Here is a 23,333-nt window from a genome sequence, read left to right on the forward strand (position 1 = left end):
TAGCATAACTAAATAAAATATTGTAAAGAAGCGTATATCTGACAATGAACATCAGTTTTGGGGCTGAAAATAACAGCATTCAAGTATTTTTTAGTAACTGCTAACATATTATAACAAATGGTGGCTAATGGAATAAGACTAGACCTTGCACATACTAGAGTCAGCAGGTAGCATGAAATCCCACCCATTTCTTAAAGCATATTTCCTCTATCTGCAGCTCCATTTCTATTTCCACCTTTGCTCAATTTTTTATCCATATTAAACATTGCAAGTCACTAATAAAAACATTGTTACCTGGAAAGCATTTTTAACTGCCTCACAGAATTGACACATGCAACAGGGGTTAAGCATTTAAGCATGTCTTCCTGCTTATCCTTATTGCAATACCACAGAACTGAAACTGCAGAGCACCAATTTAGTTCTTTTTCCTTCACTTCCCCCATAAAAACATCCTCCCCTCCAATACCATATACATATCTAAATTCCACAAGTAGCACAGCTTTTTGGCACATCATGAATTGGCTTTAGGCCTTCAAAACAGATTACCCCAAAAACCCATAAAAAAGTTTTATATAAAAGACAAGAAACAGATATCAATTAACCTTCTCGTAGCTCTTCTGGCTTGGCAGGACTAACAAAAGAAATTATGAAATGTCAAAAAATCCAAAGAACTCCCTCTTATACATAGGGTAAATCCACTAGAAAGATACTGTGCTTACTGCTGCTCCATTTAAAAAAGGCTCTTTTAAAAGTAGTTTTAAGAAAAGTTCATTTTTTGAAATCTCATCAAGTTAATGATGATTTAAACATGCAATTCATCAGAAGGCAAGCAGCTTATAACCCCAGTACTTAATCTGACTAATCAGATTGTCTTATAAAGAATAAAATATTCTATAAGAAGTTTTTTCCACGCCATTGTTATTGCTGCACAATACATCTTTACTCCTCCCTCCCCCCAGAAGAGTTATGATTTTTCCATGAGAGGTCCAGCTTTCTCTTGAACTCAATTCTGCTGTTTCAGAATAAATTTCTTCCTCTCCTGGACCACAAAAAGAATCAACTTTACAACCGTAGATGCCCTAACATAACTGTCACTGAAAGAATGTGACAAGATGCAGCCAAAACATACCTAAGAGCAGACCCCCAAAACTCCAGAGGTTTTCTGTCCATATCTGTAATTGTGGGCCTGATGCAGAAATTAGGAATAAAATAAAAATTAAGAATAAAAATTTTGTTCTGGAAAAGAAGAAAGGAAAAATGGGACATACAACAGTAAAACAAATTGCATAGTTGTTTTACACCTTGGTTCCCAAAATTTAAATTCTGAAGTGACTCTTAAATCACCTTATTTAACTTGGACAGCACAGGCTGTTATATTTCCTGCAGTGATGTCTGCATTCAACCTCATAACCTGTTTTTGACTGAAATATCGTGCATCTGGCTAATTTATAGCTTTCAGATGACACGCAATGTTGATCTGGATACACTAAGAGACAGAAAATTCACCATTTCCAATGATAACTTAGCCATTAGAATAAAACTGTCAGTGATAAAAAGTGATTTATCATTTGAATGTGTTGCTCAACTTCCTGCCACTACTTGTTCCTTTATTTTTCCCCACTAAGCAATCTTCCTGGCTATCATTCTTCCCAAAACTAGTATCTAAACTGTACTAGAGTCACCTAGGTTTTTCCTGCTTACAGTAAACAAAGAGAATCTCTGCCCTTCACTAGACAGCATTTTCCTCTCGTCCTCTTATCTTTCCATATTGTTCTTTTCATTTTCTAACTTTTTAAAACCAGGGTCATCACTAAGTCTTGATCTCTCAGTAATCAGTGCTCTATAGAGAAAATCCCTGCTTCTTCTCAGAAATAAGGGCATTTTTTGCTTTTCACCCATAAGTCTGCCCTGAAGGACCATTTTACAATAAGCTAAGTCAACCTAACTGCAGTCTGGATCAACAAAGGCAGTTCACTTCCCTCTATTATTCCCCTTCCTCTTTCCCCTCTCACCTCACAGTTGTTCAGTTCAGCCAATCAATCCTTCAAAAGAGTGATTATTTTTCTGTCACTTTGGCTTCCTGAACCAGCCCTCCACGAGTCAACCAGTGCTGCACAAGGAAGCAGTGGGAGCACACAGGAAAAAGTCAGACTGCTGGTTTTGGCAATAGCTTGTAGCTATATTAGCTCCATTATTTTGTAATACTGCATCTTCAGATACTCACCTACAATCACTAAAGTGACAGCTCCTTGATCTTTTTCTTAGTTTTACTGCTTGGTTTTGGCTGTGTTAATTCACATCTGAATGGACAGAGCTGCCTGAGTAATCCAAGTAAATTAATATGATCACCCTACATCACCATTATTTACCAATTATTACGACAGCAGCATTTTACATAACATGTTACATTTACTTCTTTATTCATTAACAATAATGGTAAACAGTATCAGGCCTAACACAGATTGCCATAAAACTCCTCGAAAACATAAGTTTGTTGAAGATTCCCATTCACTAGCGATTTGGAAACCCTTTAGTCTTTCGACCCTCCTTTTAAACCTTGAACAACATCACCCTTTTATCAGAGTCACATGCAATATTCTATCAAGTCAGTCACAAAAGTTCATCTATTGAGTTGGAGTGCATACAAAAGTACAGGGCAAGAGGGGAGATTTGGAAAGTAAAGTAAGCAAGAAGTGTACCTCCTCAAAGATCAATGGAGTATCCCGAACTCAACTATTTTAAGTGCAGGACTGTTAAATATCCAGAGACTGCACAAACAGTACATTTGGGGGCTATTGTGGAAGAGCAAAAGTGTGGCAAAACTGAGCTGTGAGTTTGCTTGGGCTCTCCTGACTGTTCTGGACCCAACACTGATTCTCTCTTCCAGTGGCTGGGGCTCTACATGGGCCTGCACTCCTCAGGGAGCTAGCACAGCAAAGCACAAGACACTTTGTTTGCAAGAGAAATGAAATTAATGTGCTCATCCTTTTTTTAGTGTTTTGGGGGAGAAAACACAATATACCACTTAACAGTCTCTACCAATCTCAAAAAAGAGGAAAGGCTTGACATGACTAATTTTCTATAAAGTCATGTTGTCCAACATTTGTAGCATATTTCAGTACTTTAATGCTTAACCAGCTTTTCCACCATTTACCTGTGACATACTATGCTAATCAACAGTTAAACAGCTCACTGTTCAAGTACAAACCATTTTCCTATTTATGGAAATTTCCCAAATATTTCCAGTTTTACCAAAAAATGGTATCAGAGCTTGATATTTTCTCAGGATTTCTTTACGGTGAGATTTAAGATTGTGATAACTTGCACAGCAGACTGAACTGACTTAATATATTCATCTATGGCAGATGGTATTTAAATCTAGCTTAGTCACTAGACTGAAGAGCCTATCATCATGACTGCCCTCAAACAAGCATATTTACACACAATCTTTTAGAAAAGACAACATTAACAGCATCACTTTCATTCTCTCCAAGGGCCAATACCACTGTTAAGCCCTCTTAGTCCTTGAAAGAACCTCAACTTCTTACACTTCATTTGCAGATTTTCCATCTATTATATATTCTTTCTAATTTCAACAGTCTTTTCAACACTGAACTCAGACTGGGCTCCGCTGACTCATTCGAGAACCACGACTTTTTGGCTGTCAAACACTCAAAAGATGACCCAATTTTCATTTAAACTTATTGTTTCCAGTTTTTATTCAACACTGAAGCTACAGCTCTCTTGAAATATCAAGGTATATATACCTGGCTTGCAACACCCTTTGTTTGACCACGATACATGATGAAGACAAACACTGGTCCCTCCTAACAATTATTAATGTCCTTTCTTACAGTTATTCCCATTCTGGCCGTATAAGATCTCAAATGCAGTTATCTCAAAGGATGCAAGATTTTTGTTTAAAAAACCCCACAATCTATAGGTCAGGTAATATCTTAGTATCTGCACGACACTTCCAGCATGCCTCCCAAGCTGAATGCATGTATAAACACGGTTTTTCTTTCCATGTTACAGAATAATCAACACATCCACTCTGTTCTGTTAATTCAGACTTTATAGTTCTACATTACCAGTAACAGAACAAGGGAACAGTTTCTCTCTTAAAAAAGGTTATACTTAGTGATTTTCACATGGTACCATTTGATTTATTCCAAAAAGTTTCAGTAACACCAATTTTTCCTCAAAAAAAGAATTTTCAGCTAAGCTTTCATGTTACTTTGACATGAAGCGTGGATTTCAAGTGCATAACATACAGATGCATACAAAGCAATGAAAAAGTTTCCTTTCACGTTCTTTGTAGAGATGTAATGGCATCCAGGCTGTACCAGGAGAAAGGGCAAATGAGCACATCCAACACTAAATAGTATTTTCTGAAGTTTTACCTACTGTAAAGGGACAAGATCATCACAGATTTTCTTTAGCTACTAGCCTCACAAACATTGAGTTACTCAGTTACTCCACATCAGTCTACCCTTATATCCTCAACCCTAACAGCCTATTGCGAGGGGAAAAAGTATTCTGTATAATTTGCATCAGCTGCTAAGCTCCTGGAAATCTTTCTGCTCAAAGCAGAAAGCTCCACAAATAACAAATTTCTTCCTAATTCTTAACTGGTTCCTAATTAGTTCTTCCTAATTAGGAAGAACTGATTCCTCAGATTCTGTCTCCTATACAGAAAGTGTTCTCTTTCCAGAATACGAATTCTTACCTGTTGGGTTTTCCTAAACTCTTCAAGTAGTTTTAAGGCCATATCATAATCTTTTAGTAAGTGGTATGCAATGGCATATCCAATCCAGGAAGCCCGTTGTGTGGGGCGCAGCTGAAGTAGCTGGTATCTTGTCTCCTTCAGTAAAAGAAAAGCAATTTAAAAACAAGAGATGTTAAAAAAGAGTTACTACGCCTTTATCATGATTTACCACCAGTACAGCTAGTATTTTAAAAGATCTTTTAAAAGCCCTTGACAATTTTTGAAATTCTAACAGCATGGGGAAAAGCAGCATGTTTCTGTCTCAAATCAGGGGGCTACATTCTAAATATAGGAGTCATGGCACAAAGCATAAAACCTATTTGTTGGGACACAAAAGGTGTCATTTTCAAGAGTACCTCTTAAGGGCCTAAATGATTTCGAAAGAGCTTTGAAATCTCAGAGAGGGGTTTCCATTAGAAAGCATGAGCTCACTGCCACTGAACGAGCAGTCTCACTGTCCTCATGCCCAGGCACAAGGTCCTCATACTTACACTGCTGCAGCACTTCTCAGACCCCGTTCCTGAGTCAAACCATATCCCTAAGTTAGTTATTCCCTTTTTTTGCATTAGCAAATTCAACATCCTCAGTGAAGGAGACCAACTAATGCCAAAGCGCACAATCCAGTCCTCTACTTCACATGAAATAGAGGATGGAAGAGGAGCAGGACTTTTCCCTTTCACAGCCAAATCAGTTCAGCCATTTTGAAACCTTTAGCTGTTTTTAGACAAATTTTAAGGTTTTATTTATGATATAATCAGTATTGGGATTCAAGAAATCAGTCATCATGGGGCAAGTTTCCCCGTATACTCAAAAGAAACACGATAGTGTATTTCTCACAAAAGACACCTTCAGTATATGCACCCAAAACACCATTTGCAGTACTTCATAATAGCAAAGTAAGTACTCCTACTTGCTAAGCTTTAAGTCTTATCCTTTTTATTTTCATTATTTTAGTGAAAAATGAGTTGAGAACTAGAGCTCTACAAAGTGATCCACAAGACAAATTGTACAGAATAACTCTACTTCTAGTTCTGTTCTCAACATTATATGGAGCTCTGCTGCAAGACATTTTCATGCTTTCCTAAACAAGAGCTTGAAACACTTCTGAAACAGCAAAAAGTAGAAACAGAATTACTACCAATAAAGGACTTAATAGTGTAATAGAATAACAAGGAAATGCTAACAGCAATAAACAGAAATTCAAAGAGAATACTTACTCTATATCCTTCTAAATCCCTCATCTGAATCTGCAACAAAGAGAGATCTCTCAAGATCTGCAGATTATCTTTATCTAACTTGAGTGCATTCCGGTAACACTTGATGGCTTCATCGTATTTCTTATCAGAACGTTGCAAAAGACCATAGACGTGCCAACCTAATGCACGTTAAGGAAGATACATTCACAATTTTCACAAAGTAACTGCAGTGCATTTGTGTTACAGACCAAACAACTTGACATGTTCCTTGAAGATCAGCACCCTTATAAATTAAGTTTGATTACTGCAGCCAGTCTTTACTGACACATTTCAAAGTATCAGAAGTCTCATTTAAAAGTCTTCTGTTAAGTCACATTCATAACCTCCCCCAAACATTGTACAAACTAAATGATCCAAACACAAGACCCAGAAGAGTTATTCCTAGAGATGCATTGTTTAAAACATACTACTGTAATTACAGTAGGTATTCTTACTCCTAGAAGTGTCTCATTCTAACAATAGAATTGGTGTACAAGTTTTACTCGTCCTCACTTACCTATCTATAACCTCAGTTAGTCTCCAGATTTTACAGTAAGGTATAACAGAGCTACACTTTATTCATTGACAAAAGGAAATCTTAGCATTTCTGTGCATTGGAAGTCTTTGTCACATTCTCTGCATCTCAGACTTCCATCAGTAGTGTGTCATTTCAATAGACTTCTCTCACAAGCATCCTTTTTTATCCTGGAAAGATTTGAATTCAAAGCATGAAACCAACATATGTCATAGCATTACACTGTGTGTGTTTACATCAGTCTCCAAAAGTCTTATTAAAAGAAAGATTACTTCATATGATCTACCTTTTGCTACTCCAGGTTACTATTAGCTCATTGAGGCAACATCTTCCACAGTAGTAAATCTGAACTTAATTTGATTTTCAAATTTGAAGTGGCTCAAAAGTTCTCTCAAGGAGCTCTCCCATGCGCCCCTGAAGCAGCAAAACACGGCAAATCTTGGGGAGAGGTATATGCATCCCTCACCCGCTTTCAATTAAGATGGCACAAATAACTTGTAGTGCTAATAACCAAAATATTTACGAGTTCTTATGCCATTGAATAGAAACAGAAGCAACTGTTCCCTCCAAAGATGCAAAGTTTAGAAATGATTGTATCTCAAGAAGCTGAGAAAGCACATTAAAAATTCAGTGTGTTAACTTGGTCAAATTAATCAAAGAAGCAGAACTATAAGTTCCCTCTTTCTTAGAAAGACTCATGTCCTGAAGTAAGTTCTAGATATAAAGAAATAAAGCAGGTTTGTAGTTATCAAGAATAAAAGATATAACATTCCAGCCAAAAGGACTTGCGAGAATTAAGTCTGAAGGAAACTTCTAATACGCAAACAAGAGATCCTGTTTTGCATTTCTATGGGAACACCAAATTATTTCAGCGAGCTCAAGCACACAAAAACTCCATATGCATCTTTGAGACTGCTAGGAGAGCTGCTATTGCTGCTGTGACAATTTAAGACTAATCAGGAAAGGGGGACAAAACAATTTTGGATACAGTTACAGCAGTTGGTCTAATACTGCTACTTCTTTCTATAAATCCTGCCTTGCCTATTTGCGTTCAAGTATTCAGGACGTGGATCAAAGTTAAATGTAGCATCTTCATATACCTGCCTCAGAACTACTGATAGTTTAGATTCTCGCCTAGAGAAAGACAATTCGGTGCAAAAGAATTGATGTGCACTTTAACAGTGTACTTAGACTAAGTTGATGATTTGAGTAATTTATCAGGCATCATTACCATTCCTGGATTCAATTGGTAATCTGGCTTAATCTTTCATAAATCATATTCTTCACCAAGCAATCAAGTAAAGAAAAGCATAAACCCATTCAGAAATAAGTGTGTACAGTAGTCCAGACTAAGCATAAGAAATTTTAACAGCTGATACAAGCCAATAAAGCACAGCGCCACCAATTCATTATAGTAGACAGCTCTGGGCAGTCTTGCATGTGTTCCTACAGCGTCCTGAGTATAACATGCCACTATCTGAAACACTTATTCTTGAAATAAGTGTAGATCTCTGACCAGATCATTACTCAAGTTATATCCAAAAATGGGTCATAATTCGTTTGTAGTTTGACCAGAAAGTTTCTGGATTTCTAAACAATTTTACAATGGCCATTTTCCCCCAAACCTCAATATGGGGAACTGCAGAAGAATTAAAACCTTCTACTCCTCCTTAAACAAGTCAGAACACTGAAGTGACCAGCTGTATTTTAAACACCCTCTACCAGGTGCTTTCTAAAAAGCACAGATGACAAAATACACCAAAAGCACCTTCAAATGTTATCACAGGAAAATAAGAACACATAGATGTATTGCACCTCCTTGAAACCAGCTACTGGAACAAGGTGACTTTAGTGGCTAACCCCTGCCTCCCCCTTCAAACCTAATGACAGGCATTAAGCTCACATAAAACAGGAAACGTAAACAGTATTTTAGAGAACCTCCCAAGCTCTGCTTAGGTAGCACTGAGGATCAACAGGCCTTCAAGCTTTCATCAGAACTTCATGGCTAGTCACAAGCCTTTGCAAAGGATGTAGAAGGAACCTTTATTAAAAAGGTCAGCCTCAGATCTCAGTTTCTCATGGGCTAGAATATATTCTCCTAGTGTTGACTCTCCCCATGTACTGGAGCCCCACCATCAGGAAAGATTCAGATATTTGGGTAGTAACATTATGATAGGACATCGGGTGCTCTTAAAGTGTGGTAACAGTAAAAGAGGTTTGCTATTTCTTTAGAATTTACCAAGAGATGACAAATGAAAGTATTGTGACAAACCTGATGCCTAGACTGGAATTAATTCAGTTTCAGCTAACTTGTGCTCACTAGAGAAGTAATTCTGCATAGCCAGATTACTCTGGGGGATTCTCTGTAGAGCTGTAACAATACACTTGAATGCAAAAAGTTGGAACTTCTTGATTTGTCAGAGCTAGTTCCATGGATGCAGCTTAAAAAAAAAAAAAAGAACATTTGTGCCTAATAGGATTCAGATGAGTTTACACTTTCTCTGAATTCAGAAAACAAAAATCCTTGTAGTTGTCTTAAGGTAAGTTTAACTAGTCAGTGAAACAGTGATAAAAATCCACTAAAACTCATTAAAAAAAATCAATTTTTTAAACTTGTCCAGGAAGAGTGTCCCTTTGACCACCCCAACCCCCAAATTAGATCTGAAAAAGTACAGATCCAACATTTGTAGGGAAGTCTTCTAGACAGTTTTAAGAGTCAGCATGAATTGCAGACAAGAATTAGTGATGCTGATAAAACTCCAGAGTGGGATTTGTTTAGGAATCAGAATCCCCCAAAACTCTCCACTAACTTGCCCAGATTCTTTTGCTCCCTGATTTAAGCTGCAAGACTTCTTACACATAGATTCAAGTTGCTTTGGTATTCCTTAGGTGTTCAGCTTAAGATCAAGGTACAAACTATCTTTCTTTGTTCTATGGCATATCTCCAGTAACTCTGATAACCTCCACACACTTAGAGGTTTTTCCCAACCCCAAACTCCCTGGACATTTAATACAGGAATGGTGTAAACAGCCACCCCTTTGTCTTAACTAGATGGCCATCAGAAAGTGTTTCCTGTGATACTAAAGGAAGATTTTTTTTTAATGTTAAAACCAAATATTTAATGGGAAATTTGCACCTTAACATGCAACTCAAATGCATACAGAACAAGTAATGCATTCTGTGCAAATCTGAAGTAGCCTCCTACCTGTGACTTAAACAGAAGACAGCTACTCCCAAAGCTCTTGAGTAGCTGTTAAGTATTTCACAGGTATAAACTTTTGGAAGACAAGCTTAGAACAGAGTAGTAGTCATCAAGTCAGTAGACCGAAACACTTATCTAAAATTTAGTGGCAAAATAGGTATTTTCAGAGCACCTCTAGATTTTGTTTCTTATACCTTTTTAAGAGAGAAGAAAACTTTAGAAAAGGCCAGATTTTACAAGCCATACCTATTCTCTGTAGAAAGTAAACAGCATAGATGGTCTTTTCCCGAGAGATAAATGTAAAAGGCATTTTTCTTAAAGATTCTGCAAAATTGTAGAAAGGAAAATAAAACCTTATTTCAAGTATGATTATCAATTAATATTCACTGTACACACCTTAAGACTTTTTTATACAGACCACATTAAGTACTTCAAAAGTATGTACTGATGTAGCAACAAAATCATACATGCAGAAGTGAGAACTCATAGCAAAAAGACCAGGTTTTGTATTACAAAGGATACAGACATGACTCTTTACATCATTACGAAGTCCTTTACGAACAAATTCATATGCTTCTTCCTTCTTCCCTAAGCAGTTCAAGGTCAGTCCTTTCATCGCAAGCGTCTCTGTAAGAAATATCATATACTTATGTTTCTGACTTCCCATATGCCAGTTTCACAGTGCAGATATCCTTTGAAGTTGTTACACAGTGAAGTTTCCCATTAAATGATAAATTTAGATCAGGACAGCAGCCTAGCACAGCTGAAGACTGTTATATGGAAGCATTTCCTTTCTTGAAATTGGTCTGAAGGAGACCACTGCAGAGCATCATACAGATGTGATGAGCACAGACAACACAAACTTTATTAGTTAAGAGATATTTAATCGACTTTAAGGGAGTTAACAATAAGCTAAAGTAATTTTAGAGAGCTTCTCAATGTGTGTTAAAGTTCCAGGGAGGCAGAACAAGAAAAAAATTCATTAGGTTGTGTCATACCATACAAAACAGATCTGTCAGTCAGCTCCACTGTTACAGGTTGTTTACAAAGCATTAGTTAGGAGGAGCGTATTTCCTGCTACAGTATTTTGGGGGTAAGAGACCTTCTCAAAGTAGTAGCATTTTAGCCAACATTCTGAGCAGCACAAGATTCCAAATAATACATTGGTATGACTATTGCTGCCCCTCTTCCCCCATTCTTCAAGTAATACTGTGGGAAACAAGTTGTATGTAATGCATGCACTATGCCTGAAAGTTGTTCCAGATTCATCTTTAAGTTTTTTTGCTAAGTAAGAGACCACTTAGTTTTGGCCTCTGCCAGAAGATCCGTCACATTTTCACCATAGTACTCTGGTTTTCCTCCAATTGCAACCTTTTCCCCAGTATTAATGGCAACAGCCCGTCACCTCAAGGTCAGCCATAACAACAGTTTGAAGTTTCATTGATAGACCTGTTTAAAACCATTTTCTGTAAAAGTACACCTAAAGTGAATGACGACCCAAAATGAGCCAAGGTTTTTGTTTTGGTTTTAAGTTGTCCTACATCCACACTGTAAGAACAGAGAAAGCTAGAATGATACCATCCCAATAATATCAGGAAGCTTGAAAAAGAATATCCCCACTGTGGGAAGGAGGGCAAGCTACTCCTACCTTCCCACATCAGGGAGATAACTGTCCAGCCACAGCAATCCATCTGTTTGCCACCTTCTCACTAAATTTTTCAAATTCCTTGTCTCAGAAGCTAAGTGTGACAACAGTGCAGCTTCCCATCAGATCTTTTCATTGGCTTAGTTCTGCTTCAGCTGTTCATTCCAGGCTTTGCTCCCAAGCTTCAAAGCTATTAGTGGCTCAGAGCCCAAGTAGTACGTGGACTGCCAAGTCAGCTAGTTGTCCTGGAAAAGTTTAAGAGGCAGCAAGAGCAGAAAAGACAGAGATGTATACTGAGATGTTATAAAAACACAAGTGCTAGTAGAGACAAATGCATTAGGTCAGAGCTGGACAAGCCACTCAAGCTCTGAAGCAACAAGAAAACTGTACTTTTATCTCTAGGAAAGTAACGAAGACAACGAACAAACAGCAGACACTGATGGAAGCATGAAAAGGATTAGTCAGACATTTTGCCAAGATTTGACAATGTCAAATAGGAAAGTAATTTTACTGACACAGTACATGCATATTCAGTGGTAGGTTGCTTCAACAGCAGACAAGAAAAATTCACTGTATCAGAAGGAAAGATTGGCTGAACCATTCAACAGAAACCCTGCAATAGAGTAAGACTAGAGTATGTTATTGAGGATTAAGTTCTGACAGATGTAAATAGAAGCAACATTTTGCTGTCCCGTTTCCTGCAATATTTATCAGAACCGGATCTCCAGATTCTGTCTTGAGCTTAAAGTTTTAGCAGCAACAGTATTACAATTAACTTTGCTCCTTATAAGTAGCAATTTGGTACACAGTACAGAAGTTTAAGAGTATGGACTTAACAAAAAAGCAAGATTTCTAATTAATTGGCAGAATACCTTAATATTCAAAAAAAGGCTGGGCTTGCTATTAAATAGGAATGTAAGAAAAACCCACACTAGCATTCTGACCCAGAAACCTAGAAAGGCAACTTACTTGGAAGCTTCACTGAAGTGTGCTTCCACCATATATTTTGATCTCCATCATCCCACTGCACAGGAGCGTTTGGCTGAGCGTGTGGAAACTTGGTCTGAATGCACAAAGACTGAAAATCCAGAGTAATTATTCAGTCATAAGGACAGAATCATGCTCAGCAACAGGCTCCTTTCTTTCCCAAGAGTATGGAATAGACTGATTATACATTTAAGCTCACGACAGGAGGAAAAAAAAAAAATCTTTTGAGTCTGTAGTTACCTCCATGTTCAGCGAATTTTGGGTTAGAGAGGATCATCTTGCAGAACTTGAGTCCATTTTTGTACTGTTTTTGTTCGTAACATTTCTGGAAAAAAGGTGGAATACAATCACTGAAATGCATTTAAAAACAGAGTACCTTAACATACTATTACAAATGCAGTAGTTCTTTCAGTAAGGCATGGTAATCAGATCACTAACAAGCTCTAGTTGAATATGACTATCCATATTACATTGCCTTTTTTCAGTATTCAGAACAGTGTCTGCCTTCATTTACATGCAGCCAATGCTCTACCTCATGGTCTCCTTTTTATAAAAGGTTAGTAATTCCTTTTCAACAGAAATAGGAAAGGCAAGTAGGAATGTCTACTTTGATTCAGAAATTCTTAGAGCGCCAAGTTGGAAATCTTGACTCAACAGAACTCTTCTCTTTTGAGAAGAGTTAGTCTTAAAGAGTTTACACACTCCTTTCAACATCGCATTTCCCTGACCTCCCAGAGTAAGAAATCTCAGACAGAAGACTTTCCCTGTTGCCGATGTAGACTTTTGGGAGGAAGAGAGAAACCATGAAGTAGCATAGACCTATTATAACCTCAAAAATATATATATGTCTCTCTCTGGAGAGGGAGAATCTACCTGGGTATTCAAAAAAAAAAATCTAATTTCTAGCTGGAATAGTACAACTAAGGGCTACTTTTAGATTTAATTTATTACTTTTAGATTTATTTTAGATTCATTTACCTAATCACTAGGTAAACTGGCAAACAATGCAGTTCAACTGTGGGAACACAAGGGAAAAAAACAACGTGTGAACCTGGGTCCCTTTTCTTCTTTTGAAAGCTATTACCTGATGTTAATAAGTCAGTAAGGTCTTAGTAATTTAAATTGATTACTGATCACTACAGTTGATCACTTTAAAACAAATTTACTTAAGCCAGTTAAAGGCATGCTTGTATCAGTGAGCATGAAAATGATTTCAGGTCATTTAAGCTTCTTAACATGAAGAAAAAACCAAACCAGGTTTAATTTGGCACCATTTCCAGTTAATAAGGTGTTTTGTCCTACTGTAATTTAGACAGCTATTCTCAGGAGAAACTATGTCATTTCAGTTATGTGCTTGAGTACTTTAACTGTCTGTCATAGATCACTTCCGTTCCATCAATCTTCCAGCACAGAGGTAAAATCTATGTTAAATACATACAGAGTGTAGTAACTCCTTTGCAGTCATAATACATCACTGCATTGCTTCCCAGGGTACAAGCAATACAGAAACATGCCTACACTCACTTTTGTGTAATTGGCTAAGCTGCCAAAACAAGGGTCCTCCTCTAGTCTGTGGGAAAGGGCTTAACTGCAGACAGTTTTTAAGTCTTTGTTGCCTGAAACTCAAGACACTTGCAGTTAATCATGATTAAGTGGAGACTAAACCACAGAATAATTTAGGTCAGCAGGAACCTTTGGAGGTCACTAAATCACCCCTCAAAACAAAGGAGAGCTAACCTTGATATTAGATCAGGTTGCTCTGCCTGGCTGACTTCTGGCAGGATGGCCAGCGAGTTCCCATCAGAGGCAAATAGTTATACTATGGCAATTAACATTTAAACAACGGCAACAAAATAGCTTTGAGAATTTTAAACCAAGAGCTAGTTTCCACATCTTTATCTGAAATAACCCAGGTTGCAGCAAAACTTGGAGTTCCCTCTAGGGGAAGGTCAAATTCTCCCATTCATCTATTTCTTCCTTCTTAACGTAAGATGCTTAGTATAATTTTTAAAGAATCATAAGAAAATACCAACAATGCTCTAAGTAAGCTTTCTAAATTTACTCAGGTATGCCTAAAAAAGTAACAGAATAGTGAACATTCATCCACAATTCTACAACACTTGCAATGTTGAGTGAAACTCCAAATATACAGCAATGCTCAACCATAGAACAGAAGTTATTGGAGTCAAGCGTGCACTTAAAATAGATTAACTACTTGAAATAATATCTATTATCCTTGTTCCAACAATTTTATCCTATAGATTTCAGTCTCAGGCCTAGAATAAGAACTGAACTTAGATAATTAGACAAATTTGAGATTTTTAGAGGATAAGCAAGATCACATTTTCCAAAGGCCAACAGATGGATGGAAGAGAGAAGTTACTGCTCTCCATCGAGAGAGAAGCACAAGTCCAACATTCACAGTTGTCTGCCTTGCTGATAGACAACCAGCATACTTGTACTTGTCAATAAACAGGCTAGCTCAAAACCAGACACAAACCACAGCATTTCTGGCCCAGCTGCTAGTTACTAGACAAAAGAGGGGCTGACTACAGAAACATAATGAATCAGTACAAAATGCAACTTTATGCAATTCCACTGCCTATGGGACAAGCCTTGCTGGTTAGTCAAAAGGTGACTTCCCAGCCCCACTCCCTCCAAATACATACACACACACGCATTTGTAAATAAGTTATGTATTTATATCAATACATTGGCTTAAATGTATACCAACATAAGAGAAAAGGACTTTGCTCAGCAATACAGACTCAACTCTCATCATCAACATATATAGATATACTGAAAGGCTTACAGATTCAGTTATGTGGACAAGCCTGGACCTTTAAAGCATCCAAACTTCATGAATGGATTGCTTTTAAACTTCTGTCTGTCCAAAAACCGTGAATGAGCACACCATGCTCCACCTGTATCTTGTTTACAGGAGACCAGAGTTTGATGCCATATGATACCATCTCATTTTGTAGTACAGATGGGAATTTTGTAGTTGAGAAACCTGTCATCTCCATATGTATTCTCAAGTTTTGTACTAATCAGGACAAATATAGCTGAAATGCATTCATTAGTATCTGTCCCATTGCATTAAATCTTTGGTATATTAAAAGCTCAAGCTAATATGCTGGGGGTTTTTGGTTTTTTTGTTTTGTTTTTGGTTTGTTTTTTTTTTTTTAAGACAGTCTTATCTCTTGTGCTTCATATGAGGCTCCCCATCACCCTTTTATAGCAATAATTTCCTGCTAAAACTAAAGCCAAATCACGAATATTCACACACTTGAAACCTCAAAGGGAGATTCTGGCAAGGCCAAAATGTTATCCAGAACATCTGCTACCAGATGTTCCTGGAAGGATGTTACCTCCTCTGGCAAACATCTCATCCTGGTTTATTCCCTTTTTCAACACTAACTCAAAGATATAATCTACTTGTAGACTTTGCCATGTAATTAAGCTACACATCATTTTATGCACTTTCAGTTAAGTATCAAGTGCCTCTACATAGAGGTCAAATAGGCACAGTGTCTAGGAAGCAGCTATAACTGTAAAGGTAAAAAATACTAATAACAAGGATACAACAATGAAGAGCAAGAGAAGACTTTAATCCTATATTATAGTGCTTTGCTGCTTCTACTTAAGGAACTGCCATTCACAAATTCTAATTTATTTTCTGTATCATGCCATCTTTGAGAGAGACAAAAACCACTCCACCCTTTAAACAGACAAAAACCCCTTCCACTACTAAATATCAACAGAATCAGGGATCTGAATGGCTCACTAATTACTTATAAAACAGAAGGACTTCATGTATCACTACTTAATCGCATATGCCATTCACATGTAAATTATATTTAACTATTTGCAATATCAGGTTAGTAAAGGAATGCTTTTACAGACTACACACGCCTAGACAAAGTATTTACCACTTTAAAAAAGTCTTGTATTGAGAGAACAACTACATTTTTCACTTACTGAAGACAGTTTAATACACGGATCGGCACTTTTATGGCTGAAGAACATCTCATTATGGCCCTCAGATACTAACACTCACTTCTGAGAAGCCATCTAACAAAAAACCTCAACTGAGCAACCAATTCCCTTGCTCAATCCCTGTCCCTAGTGCCTCTGAATGTACTGAAGTGACATGTATTTCATAAACCATTTTCATGTGAAGGCTGAATAAAAGGTAGTATCACATTCAAAGAATGAGGACAGGTATCACATCAAACCAAACAGTAGTGTTAAGCATAGCAACCAGGCTTCCTTGATCAACTTAAATGTTCTAATAGTTTTAAGTTGTTTAAGATGGTCTGGTATTGTAACAGAGCTGCAGCAGAGAAGTTCAATCCTAATGAGACACACTGACCAGTCTCATGGTGAGCATGTGTAAAGGGGGCTTCTAAGAAAGATGGGGACAGACTTCTTAGTAGGGCCTGCTGCGATAGGACAAGGGGTAATGGTTTTAAACTAAAAGAGGGTAGATTCAGACTAGATATAAGGAAGAAATTTTTTGCAATGAGGGCGGTGAAACACTGGCACAGGTTGCCCAGAGAGGTGGTAGATGCCCCAACCCTGGAAACATTCATGATCAGGTTGGACAGGGCCCTGAGCAACCTGGTCTAGAGCAAGATGTCTCTGTTCGTTGCAGGGGGGTTGGACTAGATGACCTTTAAAGGTCCCTTCCAACCCAAACCATTCTATGATTCTATGTGCAATTTTCTTTAACAACAATATCACAATTTGGAAGTTGGTTTTGCTGCCTCTTGACAAGAACATGTCAAATACTAAATCCAAACCACTGCCAGCAATTTAACACTGTTCTCAGACCCTATCTGTGCAGCCCACATTCTATTAATACAGGTCTGTACATCAATAGGCTGCCTTGCTAGAAATATGCTGGACCATCAGAACCACCAATAAGAAAAATAAGCATTTCCACTGATTTAACTATTTCTAAGTAGCTGAATAAAAACAGCTTCACGCTTTATTAGAACATCATTTGTTTAAGTTTTAGTCTTCCCTGCTACTATATTATTCCAAATAATCCTGCTTGCAGACCTCTCAGCACTTGACGGAGTTAAACATTCTTCTTGCCAGGTAGCGTCTTCTCTCTTGTTGCCAAGATTTTGGTGAAAAACTCTGGGGGTTTTGGCAACACCTAGGACTCATTTAAACAAAATTTTAATCTTATGTTCTCAACGCTTACATCTTCAATTTTTTAAACTGTATGTCTGCAGTGTAACACTCATGGGGGGGCTGGGTAAGGAAGGAACCCAAGAGCTAAATGTGGAACATCAGAGCCTAGAGAAAAGGACAAGGCTTACACATCAAGCCCTATAGAAAGAATGCTGGAAATCAGTTGTGCTGGAAATCTGTCCAAGCCACAATGGTGACCAAGTTCAGTAACAAAAAACCCTCAAAGTTATCACTGACTGCGATGCTGATCAGCTACTTTTCCTGGGAGCTATCTGGCAAGTATTTGGGGGCTGTTCACATTATTAATACACATTTCTGACCAAAACCAGGCACAATCAATACCAGAACGTCAGCATACTGTCAGTATTCTTTTTAATTGGCATTTAACACATGAACCTTTTAAAAAGCCTTCCTTGTTTTATTGCACATCTATACAACAACATCATCTGCACCTAACAGACAATCTATGTTTCTCACAGCAGTTGATGAAATTAGTTATCTAAGTACCTTAGTCAGATTTTAGGCAGAACTCAGTATATACTGTTCCTATGCTAACAAATAATTACTCAATTATTCACCAGTTTGATAGCAAGGTCTGACACCATCTTGTTTGAATGATATACGATTAAGTTCCAAAAGAGTTCAGCATGTGTGTTGGAGATGCTCCTTGTATCATGAAATATTTGGATACTTTGCAATACTGCCACAGGAAAAGAAAGCATCCTGATATGACTAAATTTCAGAGAGACTAGGGACCTCTGCATGAGGTTCCCCAAGCAGCAAACCTCTCTCTACACTGATTTCATTTTACTGATGTTTGAGAGAGTGGAAAAAAGTATCAGCTGGAAGGGGCTCCAGCTGATGTAGGCCAAGGAAAAAGTTCGTTACCGCTTTCCCACTCTCACAACATCTTAGATTTCTAGTCCCAGGACGACCCTTCCAGGGTATCAACATGTTCTTCTACAGTTTCCCCCAAGCCCTACTGCTATTCTACACATGCATGGCCACCCCTACTCTCTGCTGGTAAGGGTGGTTAACTTCTTCAGCTGAAATAAAGAGGAAGACAACCTAGCTCCAGCCTCGCTTGCTTCAATTGTCAAAATGGACAGGCCACATAGTTCTTCCCCCGACCTGGGGACTTGGCAATGCAGAACAGTGCTGAGTCAGACCACAGATGGTGGTGTATAATAGAACAAGTGGCCATCATCATATACAGTGGTAACATTTTGATCAAAGTACTGATGTCACAATAATATCTAAGCTTTCACTATCATGATTCTCTGTATACAACAGCATTTTCCTTTAACCAGCTTCTTCTAATTATTTGAGTTCAAATCTACAGAATACCCAAAACGTATTTCCACCCGCATTCTGTACAATAAGTTGTAATCACTGCTGTTTGTATTCTATATTATTGTCAGAATAAAACTGATACCGTATTTTTTTATCAGAAAGAACATGTGTGATAAGAGAATGTTGGTTCAACATTTGTTGTCAGAGACATCTTTAACAGCCCTATAAACTATGCCTCTTTTAAAGGGGGAAGCTCATTATTAAAAAGCTTGCCTTAAAGTAAGACCTAGTCTAATTCCACACCATGCACACATGGTCAATACAACTTGAATCCCTAGAATATCCTTTGCTTCAAAGGAGCAGAAACAAGAGAACACACAGTAGAAAGAGCTCTTGCTTACAAGTCCTTAGCATCTGTAACTTCCTCACTATTTGAGTTAGTAGAGTTCTCTACCATTTATGAACACGTGTATGCCTCTCCAAAGCAGAATCCATAACAGCAAAACTAGGAATTAGACCAGTCATAGCCCCGTCACACATTTTAAACTAGTTTTTAATCTCCACTTTGTGTAGAAGTACTGAACAGACCAATCTGCCACATCTCCTGGGATGAAACTGCAATTTGCCTAGCAAGAACTCAGACTGAGCAGGTGGCTCCACAAGCTAGTGGAACTGCATCTGTGAAGCAGTTAAGCAAATGAAACTATCAACATCAGCATTGTTTTGTGAGACCTGATACACACACACATAAATCTCAGGCTTTAAAAACAGTTAAGCTTTTATTTAGACATCTTAAAGCAAGTTCAGGGCAATTACTGATGCAAGTCTTAAACGCTAACTTCATCTCATCATTCCATAAAAGATTTCACAATGATTCAGACAAAAAAGTTGCATGAGTCATAACAGATCAGGCCAGAGAGATCAGATCCACCTGGTACAGGCCACTAGAGGTAAGACACAAGTGTTAGATGCATAGGGAGAGGCTTATGAGTAAGACAAGCATTATTACAGTTCTCACCAGAATGTTCTCAGCCTCCAGTTATCTGTGCCTCACCAATCCTCTGAGCCAAAGGGTATATCTTCACACACACAAAAAAGTAAAGGGCTTCCCCCACACACACACCCCAAAGTGCCTAAAACTTTTCATAGCTACTACTTCTTGCAGCAAAGGGTTCCACAGTATAACTACCTTTTTGTAAGAACTTTTTGTTTGGAGCCTGCTACTTTGCAGCCACCATTTCTACCAAAATGAAAACTAGGCATGGCAGCTTGAAAATAGGCAAGTCCCTACTTAACTTCTCCAGATTGTTCATAATTTCAGAATCTTCTATTAAGCATCTTCTCCTTCAAGAAGGTCATTTCATACTTGCATCCTTCTTCTGAAGAGGCTCAGTGGCAGGACCAGGGGAAACAGCAACGCACACAGCATTGCAAATGTAGACTTGCAGTGTCCTTGAGCAATGGCATAACAGCGTTTTTCTTTTCCCAGGATTCACCAGCTTTAAAACAATTTCCTTGTACAGTAGTTGAACAGAACCTCAAAAATCCCTACAAATCTCAAATCTTAGGGGCAAGCCAGCTCACAGCCCATACTAGGTCTACATTAAGTTAGGTTTTCCAAGTCTAACATTAATCTACAAACAATTTTACTTGCTATGACTCGACTTACTCCAGAAACATGAAGTACTTCTGCATGTTTTCAGGCGGCGTTCACTTGTGCCATGAGTAGTTTAGTACAACTGAACTCTTCTTGCTATTCATCGTTCGTTCTGTTCCATATAACCATAGGCAATTAAGAAAAAGTTCCAGCACAAAACACAATGAGACTTAGCTCTGAAAAGTTATCATTTATTCATACAGGAACTTTCCTTAAAAAAAGTCCAGAGTGAATGAACAACCAGCACCATTCCATGGAAGCCTGCTTTATGAGCCTTTCACAATGACATTTACAAACTCCTTTTGACAAATTAAACCAGTAATATTTATTTGGGATAAGTCTTCTCCAAATCAGACTCCCTCAAATCACTGACAAACATGAAGCATGACTTTCCCTTATGAAAGTCTTACTGACTCTTACCATTAGTCTACTGTCTATCCTCCACAACTCTGTCATTTTAGTAGTCTGCAGTTGGCCAGGCATCCTCACCACCTCTTTTGAAAGTCAGTATCAAGGAGACAGCCTACGCCCCTCCTATGCTGCTCCTCCTTAGCAGCACAAGTAACAACCGCACCACAAATCAGTCTTATTAGTTACACTGGAAGATTTTTACTGACAGCTCCATACTCCTATCTTTAAAGGAAGGGATCTTTAACAGAGACTTCAAACATCCACTACTCCAGTAGTGGATTACAATGGCTACACTTCAGCTATATTATTCATCTCATTTGGGAGGCATTAATTAGCATAGCATCATACCTTCCCAATTATTGAGTCTAATAGTTTGGTAACTCCCCCACATCATTACTAGGAAACTGACTATTTGCATGCTTATAATCCATTATTATTTCATTAAATAAAATGAAAAAAACTTTTAGAATTTTATGAATAAGAATTAATTTAATTAACTCCTACAAACACTTGCATATTTATCTTTTATCAAAGAAGAAATCTCTGAAGACTATTGTAGAAGTCAGGGAACTAAAAGAACACAACAGAAAAGTTGAACAACTCCTCAGAGATAGGGCACTTAGATAATTTTTAAGATTTCCTCACCCAAAAAAGTGGAAGATACATGCCTGAATGAACTAAGCAGCAACAAGTCACTGCTACAAAGGGATATACTTGCAGATTTTTTGTGTTTAGTTACTTGAAGTCAAACGAGTAAATGGCTAAACTAGCCTCAATAAGAGTAATGCCTTGTAGCTGAAGAGCTACTAGGACTTAGCTCACTCATAACAGGATGAAATATTCACAGGCTAGCCCTTCAAGGGAAACACATTTGCAATTAAAGCAGCAAACCTTATTTTATGCAACAACAATATGTGGAATTCACCAAGAAATCAAAGGATTAATTATTTACAGGCATGATACTATCCACAGTTGTATTAGGCATGAAACAAACAGCAGACAATACCTTACACTGTGTGATACTGGGCAGACACCAATAGTTATTACAAGACACTAAGCATTTCTTAAAAACAATTTGGCAAGTAAGCCATGAAAGTATAACAACCCCATGGCTTTCCTCTACAGCACACATAAGGACTACTACCCTGCCCTGTCCAGACAGAGCTGATTTGATTCTACAAAGCCAAAGCTTAACACTAATTTTGAGACATAGTTTATAATTTAGGTTCTCGGGGCGGGGGGGGGGGGGGGGAATCAAAGCTGCTAAAAGTGAAACATACTCTGAAGGCAAGCTTACAACTCTGTTTTAAATACACAAAATAAAAAGATCTGCCTAAGCTTACTAGAAGTAAACACGAAATGCACATTACCAAACTTCAATGTTAACAAGAAGCATTTTTAAGTTACCACGTGTACATGTTTATTTTAGATTGCATCTGCCCCATTCACTTAAAAAGTCACATGAGCTGAAGACTGATTTTAAGTGGCAAGAAACACATGAGCAGTCCTGTATTAATTCTTCTTTATGGGTGCCCTTCTCTCTTTCCATAGAGGGGGAGCCAGGAAGCTTTCAAACACTTCCGCCATGCCTTCTGTGAGACTGAGAAGTGAAAGATAAGAGCTTGAAGTTGCTCAGCCCCTCCCTCCCAAGTAACATCACACCTGTAAGCACCATCAGAGCTTCCAGGGGAAGACCACTAGTTTGAGAAAAAGCCCCTGTAGAAGAGTGGAAGTAAGGCTTAAGGAACAAAACAGACCTGGAAGTCAGGACAGTGAGAGAAATGAGCTCGCACTACCCTACAGTAGTACTGAGAAACCAGAACTATTACCTACGCTGCAATTGCTATTAGTTCCCTAGTCACATCACAACTAGTTTTAAGTCAGCTTAAGTACTGCCAAGCATGCAGGCACACAAATTGATGTGGCTTAAAGACTACTTCCTCAGCTTCTTGATCAGACTTCACAGCTTACACTGAACTCCATGAGGCTACACTAGTTTGGGCAGCTCTGTAAGCTTGGTTTGCTTTTACGTGGACATCTTGTTCAGACTGCCGATAACCTGTCTCACATGTTACATACACACCCCAAGTCACTGACTCCGAAGTAATTCTCATGATCTCCAAATGAACTTCCTATTTCATAACTGTTAATTCTCTGCAGAGTGTTTGTAAAAATACTTAGTCTTAATATATGAGTAGTTTCCTTGCATCTGTTCCACACGATTAAATCACTACATGCTTGTAAGGTCTTATTATACAGCCTCCCACATAATCCCCCCCAATTTTTAAAATGCCCGTAGCATCCCTAGTAATTTCAAGTATTCTGGCAGTGCCAAAGTATGCAAAAAGCTGCTTCAATTAAAAGAGCTTTTAGCACTACAAGCTATATTACTAA

The 23,333-nt window shown here is 38.0% G+C and overlaps 1 protein-coding gene across 5 annotated transcripts in view; it reads right to left on the reverse strand.

Annotated features, from left to right (window-relative positions):
- NAA16 (N-alpha-acetyltransferase 16, NatA auxiliary subunit) overlaps positions 1–23,333 on the reverse strand; it is a 76,771-nt gene that overhangs the window by 51,245 nt on the left and 2,193 nt on the right. For 4 of the 5 annotated variants that reach the window (XM_050890843.1, XM_050890860.1, XM_050890875.1 and 1 more), the window contains exons 2-5: positions 12,614–12,698; positions 10,264–10,368; positions 5,986–6,143; positions 4,730–4,864 (exon numbers count right to left, since the gene is read on the reverse strand). In XM_050890843.1, coding sequence (XP_050746800.1) covers positions 4,730–4,864; positions 5,986–6,143; positions 10,264–10,368; positions 12,614–12,698 — 483 coding nt within the window. Of the gene's footprint in view, positions 1–4,729; positions 4,865–5,985; positions 6,144–10,263; positions 10,369–11,389; positions 11,407–12,613; positions 12,699–23,333 lie in introns of those variants that run through there. The other variant, XM_050890852.1, reaches the window with a different exon arrangement.

This window comes from Gymnogyps californianus, chromosome 1 (assembly GCF_018139145.2).
Source record: "Gymnogyps californianus isolate 813 chromosome 1, ASM1813914v2, whole genome shotgun sequence".
In the NCBI taxonomy this organism is placed as follows: Eukaryota; Metazoa; Chordata; class Aves; order Accipitriformes; family Cathartidae; genus Gymnogyps; species Gymnogyps californianus.